The following is an 11707-nucleotide window of genomic DNA, read 5'->3' as shown; positions in this document are numbered from 1 at the left end:
GTTTGACCTCCGAAAAGTCCTCTGAAGAGAAGAAGATCGCTGCCTTTGAGGGATTTGGGAATGATGCGTTATTTATTCAATATTCTGATTCAGAACTCACGGGCTTGATATGGAACTATGAAATGTTGAGTGGAAGGGGAGTTGCGATATGCTTGAACTCTAGTCAAACCCCTGCTTTGTGGTAGTAAATTTACTAGAAGCTCTGCAACTTAGGTATCGCAGTCAAATTCAATAACACGATGCTACGACGTTCATCATATGGGTTACTGAGTACATCGCGTGCATATGACAGCTGGAAGTAACGAGGTCAAGGTGGTGCAACAGAACGTAGAAGGCTCATAGCGTAAATTCTGAGATTGCCGCTTTCAATTTCCCAAAGAAATAGGTTTCTCTCGGAGACTCGTGAAATCAAAAGTCATAAAGAACTTCAAAAGCAGGCAAGCCTCCTGGAAACATACCAACATTCTGATCTTGCCCAATTGTACTTTCCTATTTCGTTGCCTGCTTCATCATTCGCGCCTTCCCTTGCGAGATTCGAGTAGTGAACTTACCACTCTCTACAATCGCACGCGGCACTCACCTTCGGGCACCTACCGACGGCACTTTCCTATCCCACCACCCAGTCCAAAACAACAACACGCACAACCTGTCAATCGACGAAGCAAACTTCACGCCGTCGCCAGGAATCGAAATACGACTGCTTCCGAGCCTAACGATCCTGCGTGCTCGGAAGAATTTTGCTGGCCAGGCAGCGCCAGTTCGCTATCCCGGCAGTGTCCATCGTCATCGTCCTTTGTCGTCGTCTTTCTTCGCACATGTAATGCAGCGTCGCTATCTTTATCGCTACCCCTATCGTTTCTCTGCTAACTTTCTTCTAGCCGTGCGACTCACCAGAATCGACGTCGCTTCCCCCATTCGCGTCCCTATAGACTGGACCTTGCTCGCCAGCGATCGGCAATCCAAGATGGCGAAGCTGACTGACCTTCCTCCCGAGATAATTCTCATGATTATCAAGATTCTTCGACCCCGACTTGATGGCAAGCTGTTAGTCGCGACAGGCCATGAGAAAGCATCGGCAGGAGATTACTACGACACTGCATTCACCGTCAGCGACCTTCTTCACGAAAACAGTCAGAAGCGCCACGCTTTAGCGAGCTTTTCCCTTTCTCACAAGGCCTTTTCTCAAGCTTCAGTTGAGCAGTTTTACAGCATTGCCGGAATTCACAATCTTTCTGAGGGCACAGGGCTGAAGAGGATGACATCCCTTCTCCAACTCATCGACCGCGACAACACTGTACGCACCTCTATCCGACATCTCTACGTGTCCACACGACATCCAACAGTGACCAGGGATTCCGTGGACTTTTATGAAGCGGAGGTGGCTACTCTACTGGATTTATTCGGGTCTATGAGCCTTGCTGTGCCTTGTCTCGAATATCTCGATTCAACCGCTGGTGTGCCGCCTCGCTACCTCATTGGTTACTGCGTTGCGCTCATTCTTATTCGCCTTCCAAGTCTCCAGGAGCTCACACTTAGTGTGCCGCAACCGACGCTGCGAACCATGGCCCAGGTTCTCTCGGTCGCTCGAACTCACCAGAATCCCAATTCAAACACACCCACACCGTTGTCTATTCCTACCCTTCAAGCTCTCACTACTAGCGATTTAGGGTTGGAGTACATCGGAGAACTGGAGCCATACCTGTGGACGAAACCCGGTTCTGAAAGATGCTTCCACAGCTCCGTCCTCTGCCAGCATTTCAATGTTTCTACTGTCACTTCTTTGGTGCTCGACAAAGTTCACATGGAGGTACCTCTCCTGGTTAAGACGGTTCGTAACTGTCTAGCCCTGAGGAAGCTTGTCTGCGTCCGATTCGCAGCTCTGATGATGTCGTCCTCGGATCTCGATGCATTCATGGATGCCATACAGGATCAATGCAAGACTTTGGTCACCCTTTGTCTAGACCTAAGCACCTGGCACTACGTGCAAGACCAGCGTGTATATGATCGCATTGCAACGCTTGGCGACCTGCCCAGTCTGGAGCAGCTATGGATCACTACATGCACCTTCGCTGATGACGACGAAGAAGATAACATCGATAACAGCGAAAGTCAGGGCCACAACAGTAATGGGAGCGACACAGATGACAGTAACTTGGCAGGACATGAGGTCTTCGAGACCTTTCTCCCAAGTCTTCCTGCGTCGTTGAAGCGTTTGCACCTGGGTGGGGGAGTGCGCCCGATCCGACAAAGTCTGCTAGACATTGCCCAACGCATCAAGATGGGAGGTCTGAGAAATCTGCGGGAGATTGGTTTGAGCAGGGGACAGTGGGACGATGAGCTTGAGGAGGCGTTCGCGGAGTACGTCCCGGTGCGAACGACAGTTGATCCACGCCCTGCCATGTGGTAGGTACGATCTTGCTGAATTTGCCTGGTCCGAGGATGGAAGGGCAGGAGAAGACGGAGACAAGTACGTCTTGACAAGCGGATTCATACAACAACAAGAGAATGACGTCCGTCGGTTAGGCTAATAGTAGTAGAGAAGACGATAGGGATAGCGATAATGATGATAATATTAGACGATAACGAAAGATGATGATCATGATGGATAGTGACCACGATGGACGATGACGATAGACGGCGATAGACGACGACGGCGATGGAGACAACAACAATAATAGACGATGAGACGACAGCAAAAGAAAGGGGTTCGCGTACAGTCGGATACACAGATTACACGCGTTCATGATAGACACTGCCCAGCTAGCAAAAGTCGTGGTTGGATGAGGACAGTGTTTTGAGGCGAGAAAATTGAGGCAGATGAGGATTTTTGCTGTGTCATAGACAATGAGTACCATCGCTCTTCATGGTCGGTCCTTTGATCTCACCGGGTCTGCGTCGGTGGATGCCTATTGATCTTGAACACTTTTCTTTCTTTGTGGCCATGTGGCAGCTTTCTTCGACCGCACAATACGAGAAGCAAGAAGGAAGCTACGTCCAGGTACCGGAGCCTTCCTTCCTTTCTCAGATTGATGTGCGACCCCTTCCACATAACCTTAGCACAGCGCATTTTCTTGATCTTCCTTCTCAGCACAACTTTCACGCCCAGGCTGATTTTCGCAATTCACCTGTCAGACTCACGATCTTGTCAAAATCAATCCACTAGCAACACACAGGGGAGGGCGACAACAGGAGAAATAGAGAAAGTCGTCCCTCTGAAGATAGCCGGTTTTCCAGCTTCTCCTCGACATTTCCCAGCTGTCGATCGCCAAAGCGCACGCGGCGAAGATTGGTCTCTGCCAGCAACGGCCACAGCGTGTGCAACTTACCCTTCTCATTGGTACCCAGTCTCCCTCTCTGTTATTGTTCTCCTCTAACCAAGATAGTCGGGGATAGTTACCTGTTATCTACTGCTCGACACTCCCAACCACCGACGCGATCCTGTAACCCTGACAAGTACCGCCTAATCATATTCGAAGCCCCCATGGCGAAGCTTTCCGACCTTCCGCTAGAGCTGGTTCGCCACATCGCGTCCTTTCTTCGCCCTGACTGGCCCGGCGCATTGCTTTTGGATCACGATGAAGGCTGGGAATGGGTCTACGACATTCGAGAAGTCCACAACGCCAACCGAGCATCTCTACTCAACTTCTCGTACACTTCGAAAGCCTACCACGTTGGCCTTGCGCCCGAGCTAGTGCGTTCGCTTGGGATCCTTGACCGAACTGGCAGAAACGAGCTTCCAATGCTGTTCAAGTTGCTTCGCTACTTGCTGCACAATCCGGCGTCATCGCCTAGTGCCGTTCGGAAACTATTCATTGACCTTTACTCTGACAAACATACGGGAAGATCTTCCGGCTTGGACCATGTCTGTCAACGCGATATGGATCTTCTCAAGGAAGCAGCCCTCTGTTTTGGCATCAATATCTGGAGGGAAACGCTCGCTTGGAACGACGATATGGTAGGCTGGAGCATCGGAGAAGTCTTCATACATGTACCACATTCCCTGAAGGGGTTTCTGGTCGGTCTTATCATCCTCAACCTCCCAAACATCCGAGACCTAAGCATCGTACTTCCGCCAGCGTCGCACATGGCTGTGACCCAGCTGCTGCGTCTTGTTCAGAAACGGAGGGCAGTCGACAACGATATGCAACCGATCCTTCACCTCGAAAGCATTGCGGTCAGAAACTGGAACTTTGACGACATTCAGCCCAGGGGTTTTGAGACACTATTCGATTTCAGACCCCAAGCATCAATATACTTCTGCAACTGCATTCTAGACGCGCCTCTGCCATGGGCCCCGAACATCACGTCGCTGGTATTCAGAGATGTCAAGGGCATTGCGCTGTCGACCGTCTGCCAGCTCATCAACGAGACCCTGCGTCTGACGAAATTCATCTACATCCAGAAGGTTGAAAGCGAAAACAGTCCTGTGCTTAGCCCCGGTTCAATGTTCCGGGCGCTGAAGAAGCACGGCTCAAGCCTGAAAACTCTGTGCCTGGGGGTTTTCTTGTGGTACCAATCATTCCCCGACCAGACTCCTCCGCCCTACATCAATTCATTTAAGGAGTTCACGGTTCTTGAGCAGATGTGGATCAACTGCTCCTGCTTTGGGGACCGTTATGGTGTTGGTAGCAAAGTCCTTCGAACGATCCCAACCTCATTGTGGAGGCTTCATCTGGCTGGCAGCGTTGAAATCCTTGAGGACGACATGTTGCGCTGGGCTGAGATACTTTCGGGGAAACGCTTTGATGAAGAGGATGACGAGGGATACGACGAGGCATACGACGAGGCATACGAAGAGGAAGACGACGAGGAAGACAATGACGCAGGCGATGGGGAAGACGACGAGGAAGACATGATGGAAGACCTGGAGGAAGACAACAATGACAATGACTATGTCCATATTCCAGAGCATCTAGCTTGGGATATCGGCTTGGACAACTTTGACCATGAGGTTCATGAAGCTTTTCGGGACAGCAAACGGGTTGACTTCTTTGAGGCTCCTTCCCCTTTGCCCAGTATCTTCTAGCTAGACAATCACAAGCGCAAGGTTACAGACAAAGATCAGACCGCGGGCAGGGTGCTGGGTCTTGCTTCAGACCGGGAAATGGAGTTGTTTTATTACCTGCTTAAATTGAACACCAAAGCTTTGCTTTGCACATGTTACACTCGTTGCGACAAATAACAAAAGTGACTTGGAGAGTGTTGATTGCTTGAACCCTACGACCCAAAAAGGCAGGAAGGAACCCACGCCTACCCGCTGGAGCCTTCCTTCCTGCCGTCGAATTTCAACGTCCAAGTCTATCACGTGACCCGTAACTGCGTCGTTTGCACCTCACCTCGACAGTTGACTTTCACCTGCACGCTGATTTTCTCAACTCACCTCTCGAAAACCAGCTTCGCTCTTCGATCGAGCCAACTCAGGCACAGCAACGACGGCTGCGGTAGCAATCAAAAGCACACCCACAAACCAAAGTCGCCGCGCACAGCTAAGCGGTTTTCTCAGACTTCTTTCACTTCCACCACTTCACGAGCAGCCGATTCTCGAGGCACGAACAGCGCAGATCGATTTCTGCCCACAACGGCGACAGTAGACGCAAATAACCTTTTCGTTGGTATCCCTTTCTCTTCTCTGCCTTTGTTCTCGCCTAACAATTTACAGACACCTGCCGACTTCCGCTCGAGTCTCAACCGCCGACGGGATCCCCTGATAGCAACATGGCGAAGCTGTCCGACCTCCCACCGGAAATGATCCGACATATCGGCTCTTTTCTATGTCCTCATTGGCCCGGGGAGCTGATATTAGATCATGGCCGGTACCACGACTGGGTCTGGGACGTCTATGAGGAGCAGAATGACAATTGGGAGTCCCTTTTCAACTTCTCCTATACTTCGAGGGTCTTCAAACAAATTCTGACCCCGGTGTGTTTACAATCAGTTGGTCTTAGCAATCGAATTCATAATCGAAATGGCGACAAAGACGTCCGAAAACTATTCGACTTGCTGCGACTTTTGCTCCACAATCTGGCAGCGTCGTGCAGCGTCGTTCGGAAGCTGTTGGTCTCGATGCCTTCGGAAGACTATCCTTGCGAGTCTTTCGACTTGAGCCGCGTTAGCCACCAACGTGATATGCAGCTTCTCGAGGAAGCAGCACGAAGTGTCGGTTTTGATATCTGGAAGGAGACATTCGCATGCAAAAACGATGAGGCAAGCGGCATCATTGGCGAGATATTGACAGCCAAATCGACCTTTCAACTTCGCTTTCTGAACGGCTTTTTGGTAGGACTTCTCATCCTCCACCTTTGGAACGTCCGAGATCTTACCGTCTTATTCCCCGCGATATCGCTGATGGCGATGACCAATCTCCTGCGTCGCGTCCAAAGGCTGAAGGCAAACGGCAACGAAGGATGTCCCATTCTCCATCTTCATTCAGTTGCCATCTGTACCTCCTGGAGCTTCAGACATCAGTGGCCTGGCGGCTTAGAAGCACTCTTTTCACTCCGACCACAAGCATCGGTATACCTTCGCGAGTGCCGGCTGGACGCCCCTCTAACGTGGTCATCGCGAATTACATCTCTGGCACTAAGAGACATGGAGGGCATGTCGATGTCGACTCTCACATCCCTCATTCTTAATTGCTCGCGTCTGAAAAGATTCGTCTACACCCACGACGTGGACGACGGTTCAGATATACCGAGTCCTGGTGCAATCCTTCAGGCGTTGAAGAAGCACGGTTCAAGCCTTGAAGTACTCTGTTTGAACTTTCATTCCTTTGGAGATCCACACGACGCACTTCCTTCGCCTTACATCGACTCCTTCAACGATTTTCAGAGTCTCGAAGCCCTTTGGATCAACTGTGCTTGCTTCGGCGACTTGAAGAGCAGTGTGCTTCGGACTATTCCTACATCTTTGAACAAGCTACACCTGGCTGGAGAGGTGGGTGTTGTTGCGGATGACCTGGAGTGGTGGGCCGAGACACTGACCAGCGAGAGTTCGGAAGAGGAGGACATCGATCCTCTCGCCGGCTGGGGCTTTTCTTCCGATGATGAGAGTGAAGAAAGTGGCTCCCAGGATGGTAAGGGCGATTCTCACGACCAAGCTGAGGATGAAATGGACATAGAGGAGGACTTTTCGGAGCAGGAGGAAGAAGACATGAACGGGGGCGAAGTTGGCGAGAACGAGTTTGAAGAGGACGAGCATGGACAGGATCAAAACGACTTGGAAAGTTACGGAGAGGACGTGTGCGAGGAACAACTATGCGAAGAAGACACCTACACAGAGGAAGATTCCGAGTATGAAGCGTACGAAGAGAGCGAGGGCAAACACAATTGTGAGGACGAGCACCAGGACAAGCGTGAAGACGAGCAAGACAGAGACAACCAGGACGAGAACCAGCAGAACGAAAACGAACAGGCCGACAATCAGACCGGCAACCAGGAAGACAGCCAGGAAAGCGAAGACGAGACTGACGAGGATAGCGACAAGGAGAATGAGGGAGAAGACGAGGTCGACGAGAAACGCCCAAACCGCATTCACATCCCATCAGAGCTGGCTTATGACGCAGACATTTACGCGATCTCCGATAGGGTGACAGAGGCGTTTCTCAACGACGAACTCATCGATTTCCGTGATTGTGTTGATTCAGAGCCCGGTCAGTGGTACTCTTGAGCAGAAGATCCGAAAGAGCGACTGTGAATCAAAAGACGACGCTAGGCAGAAGGAGCGGCTGATTGTGGGTGGCTATTCCTGGCTTTCATTTTGTCGATGTATTCTACACAGCCTAGGTGCGGTTGTCTTGATATTTGAGAAGAATTGAGTTGGGCAAAATACCAAACGCTTTGCATTGTGCTTGTGTTCGTTTCGACGACAGCTGTGAAGCTTGAGTCGCGAACAGTATAAATATCGACGGTAGTAGATATTCTGGTTTACTGTGTCTTGCTTGCTTTAATTGACAGTTATTGCTTCTTGCCTTTGTCTCGGCGGGCTCGTCGTGGATATTGGTCGTCTGATGTTGAACACCCGGCTCAGGTCGCCAACGTGTCCAACGGCGACAACCTGACTCAGACACCACAAAGGTCTTCAAGCACCATTCAATTGGGTTCTTCAGGGCGAATTCAGCATCTTCTCAGCCACCACAAGTGAGGTTGAGAATACGATGTTGCACTGCGCACCTTAAACATGTGATGTTGCATCCCGTCTGCTGCGGCCGCCAAGAGGACCCTTTTTTCTGGGCTAACCTTCGGGCAGAAACCGACATTGAAACCACGACATTGGCAATAAGCCTATTTTTACAATCCTTGCGTCATATCCTGATAAGAAAGAACAGAGAAGAAGCCAGAACTCCACAAACCGGGGCCCTTAGATAATCACTAGACCGCCTCTTGTCCCAGTTTTAAAAATTCTAGCTTCCTCAAGGGTTCCCACAGAGCCGCCACCGGGGGACCCAATTTAAATCCAAGGTGAACACTGTGAAGCAGGGCACCATCTTTGAAAGCACACACCACTTGTGTATCCATCGACGGGTAGCACACCACCCACCTGCGGCCTCGTGGACACGGGGAGCGACCTTGGGGACCCTCCTCCGCCACCTTGATCCCCGACACTAACAATGGGGAAGTTGAATTGCGGATCCATCAAAGGTGCTTGATTTTTTTTTTGCTCAACAACCTGGCTGGAACGGGAACGTGCTTTTCGCCCTCCAGCAGGTCAGGCCCAGGCCTCCGTAAAACTCGGTGCCCGAACTTATTCCGGATTGTGACCTGCCTGGTTTAAAAGGGCTGACCTCAGGGGTAACCGGCGGTGAGCTGTGGTGTTCTGTTCCTCAATCATTCAACAACCACGTCCTCCTCCTCCTGCTGCGACTCACGATAACACCTCTGTGTCCTCATCGTACTTAATTTTTCATCCTCTCCGTCCGCAGAAACACCCGTCATCTCATTTCTTCATCATCTTTTGTTCATCTAGCGAAAACAAGTCACAAAAAGTCCTTTAGAATGCCTCACAGCACGGAGTCCCTCAAGCTCACCAGCGCCAACTTGTCCACGTTCGCTTCGCAGCAGGGTGAGAGGAGCGTCAAGACGCCGACCTACGCCCGCGATGGCGTGAAGCACGGCATCGTCCACGTCGGCGTCGGCGGCTTCCACCGCGCCCATCTCGCCGTCTACGTCGACCAGCTCATGCAGAAGCACGACCTGCGCGACTGGGCCATCTGCGGCGTCGGCCTGCGCCCCAACGACGCCGCCATGCGCGACGTCCTCGAGGCCCAGGACCACCTCTACACCGTCATCGAGCGCTCCGCAAAGGGCAGCTTCGCCAACGTCGTCGGCAGCATCACGGGCTTCCTGTACGCCCCCGACGACCGCGAGGCCGTGATTGCCAAGATGGCCAGCCCGGACACCCACATCGTGTCCCTGACCATCACCGAGAGCGGGTACTACTACAACGAGAACACGCACGAGATTCACGCCGACCACCCGGACATCGTGCACGACCTTGCTAATGGCGACGCCCCCGTGAGCACGTTCGGGTTCCTGTACGCCGCGCTGGCGAGGCGCCACGCCGCGGGCCTGAAGCCCTTCACCGTGATGAGCTGCGACAACATGCAGAAGAACGGCAGCATCACGCGGCACATGCTGCAGTCGTTCGCGCGGCTGCGCGGGGACGCGGCGGTGGCGGAGTGGATCGCGGCGGAGGGCGCGTTCCCGAACGCGATGGTGGACCGCATCACGCCGAGCACGTCGCCGGCGGACATTGCGTCGCTGGCGGCCAAGTTCGGCGTTGAGGACGCGTGGCCGGTCGTCACGGAGCCGTTCATGCAGTGGGTCATCGAGGACAAGTTCAGCGACGGGCGCCCGCCGTTCGAGAAGGTCGGCGTGCAGGTCGTCGAGGGCGTGCACGAGGTCGAGCAGTTTGAGAAGCACAAGCTGCGCCTGCTGAACGCGAGCCACTCGGCCATGGCGTACCCGGGCCAGCTGGCGGGCTTCAAGTACGTGCACGAGGTGATGGAGCACCCCGTCTACAGGCAGTTTGTGTGGCAGATGATGCAGCAGGAGGTGAAGCCGCTGCTGCCCGAGATTGCGGGGGTCGACATCGACGAGTACTGCAACACGCTGATGGAGCGGTTCTCTAACCCGACCATCATGGACGGCATCCCGCGCGTGGCGCTGGGCGCGTCGGGCAAGATCCCGCAGTTCATCATGCCGTCGATCGCGGAGCAGATCTGGGTTACCGGCCCGTTCAGGAGGCTGTGCTTCGTGGCGGGCGCGTGGTTCCGCTACATCAACGGCGTGGACGACAAGGGCGAGAACTTTGAGGTTGATGACCCGATGAAGGAGGAGCTGCAGGCGCTGGCGAAGGCGGGCGGCAACCACCCGGGCCAGCTGCTGACGGTCAAGCACCTGTTTGGTGATGATTTGCGCGGCGACGAGCGCTTCGTGAACGAGGTCGCCAAGGCGATGGAGCTGATTGCCAAGGACGGTGTCATGGCTACGCTCCCCAAGTACGTCGACTAAAGGGTCGACTTTGTTTTACTACTTGCAACAAAAAACTTCACGGCTTTCATGATACGGATAGATGGGATTTTGAACCTAGATGGGATAGACCTGTTACAGATGGGATAGACCTGAGATGATGCAGCGATTATGAGTGGACTATTTTGATAGAATTAATACTACTGGAGGATATGAACAGCTCTTGCGTCTTTTTGAAAATTCTTTGTGTGAATATTGTGGTGAGTGAGAATCCCAGATGAGTGCTTTGTTGAGTAAAATGAAACGGTTTCGGTTGCAGACGTGATCTCTGTCAACGCAAGCCTCAGTCTGTCAACCACCACTAAGTGTGATGGCGGGATGTGGTCCAGCAAAAGCGGTGAGTCCCAGAAAACAAACCCACGATGGTGCTCTTTCTCTCCAGCTTTCTCCAGATGGGAATTCTCTGGAGAAGCCGATGCCGGTTCAGGGGCTGGACTCTGGCGGGAGCAAGGGGGCAGATGCATCGTGACCAGCTCACAGGGGCCAGGGTTCGTTCCGGTTGGGGCCAAAGGGCCTGATCCGTTTGGGCCGAGACGGGGTCTCTCAGCCTCCCCGGGTGATCACCTGAGTTGATGAGACTTTTCAATGCACGAGAAGGGGAAATGAACAGAATAAAACAAATGACATTGAGTAATGCAGATGGATGCGGGATGAACTGCACGTGGTCCGTCGTCTCGAGGGTAAGAGACAACAGAAGGAAGCTGCAGCTGCTGTTGGGTTGACGTGCTTGGCCTCCCGGGGCAGCCATTGAGTGCGCTTGCACCTGCCTGCTGCCATTGGCTTCGGGACACCTTCCCCCTATCTGCGCTGCGACCCAGGCCAGGTCCTGCCCCCCGACCGGCAGCGGCGACCCTCCAACCGACGGGCACCGTGACACCGTGGGCCGTGGGCCGTGGCACGGTATCCGTACCTTAGGCGGCGGCCCCTTCCACGGCTGCGTCCAGTCCCTTGGAACCAGACGGAAGGAACGGTCTCCACAAAGTGGATGTCACGTGCATGGATCGCCCCCAGCGATGCCGTTTGACGCAGCCCGTGCTCTTAGCGAGCCAATGACAGCGTGAGGGCCACGATTAGCTAAGCCTGTGTCCCATCGCGTCGCGTTCGTTCTCTCTTACGTTATCAGTCCCGTTACCAGCAGATAGGAGTAACCCGCCAATTGGAGCCTGCTGGCTGCTGTGCTT

At 53.1% G+C, this 11707-nt stretch overlaps 3 protein-coding genes across 3 annotated transcripts; all 3 read left to right on the top strand.

Annotated features, from left to right (window-relative positions):
• Window positions 1-964: 964 nt before the first annotated feature.
• Window positions 965-2407, top strand: GCG54_00007604 (uncharacterized protein; the record flags this gene model as incomplete). The annotated part of the gene is made up of 1 exon (XM_045407583.1): window positions 965-2407. The coding sequence occupies one exon, from the start codon at window positions 965-967 to the stop codon at window positions 2405-2407; it is 1443 nt and encodes a 480-aa protein (XP_045267028.1).
• A 1074-nt stretch (window positions 2408-3481) lies between these two features.
• GCG54_00007603 (uncharacterized protein) lies at window positions 3482-7665 on the top strand (the record flags this gene model as incomplete). Its single annotated transcript, XM_045407582.1, has 2 exons — window positions 3482-4981; window positions 5725-7665. The coding sequence occupies 2 exons, from the start codon at window positions 3482-3484 to the stop codon at window positions 7663-7665; spliced, it is 3441 nt and encodes a 1146-aa protein (XP_045267027.1).
• Window positions 7666-8990: 1325 nt separating this feature from the next.
• GCG54_00007602 (Mannitol 2-dehydrogenase) lies at window positions 8991-10508 on the top strand (the record flags this gene model as incomplete). The annotated part of the gene is made up of 1 exon (XM_045407581.1): window positions 8991-10508. The coding sequence occupies one exon, from the start codon at window positions 8991-8993 to the stop codon at window positions 10506-10508; it is 1518 nt and encodes a 505-aa protein (XP_045267026.1).
• Between the last annotated feature and the right edge of the window lie 1199 nt (window positions 10509-11707).

Source organism: Colletotrichum gloeosporioides (genome assembly GCF_011800055.1).
Source record: "Colletotrichum gloeosporioides strain Lc1 chromosome Unknown consensus_27, whole genome shotgun sequence".
Classification (NCBI taxonomy): Eukaryota; Fungi; Ascomycota; class Sordariomycetes; order Glomerellales; family Glomerellaceae; genus Colletotrichum; species Colletotrichum gloeosporioides.
The sequence above is the reverse complement of the archived record's forward strand: the minus strand, read 5'-3'. Positions and strand labels throughout refer to the sequence as shown.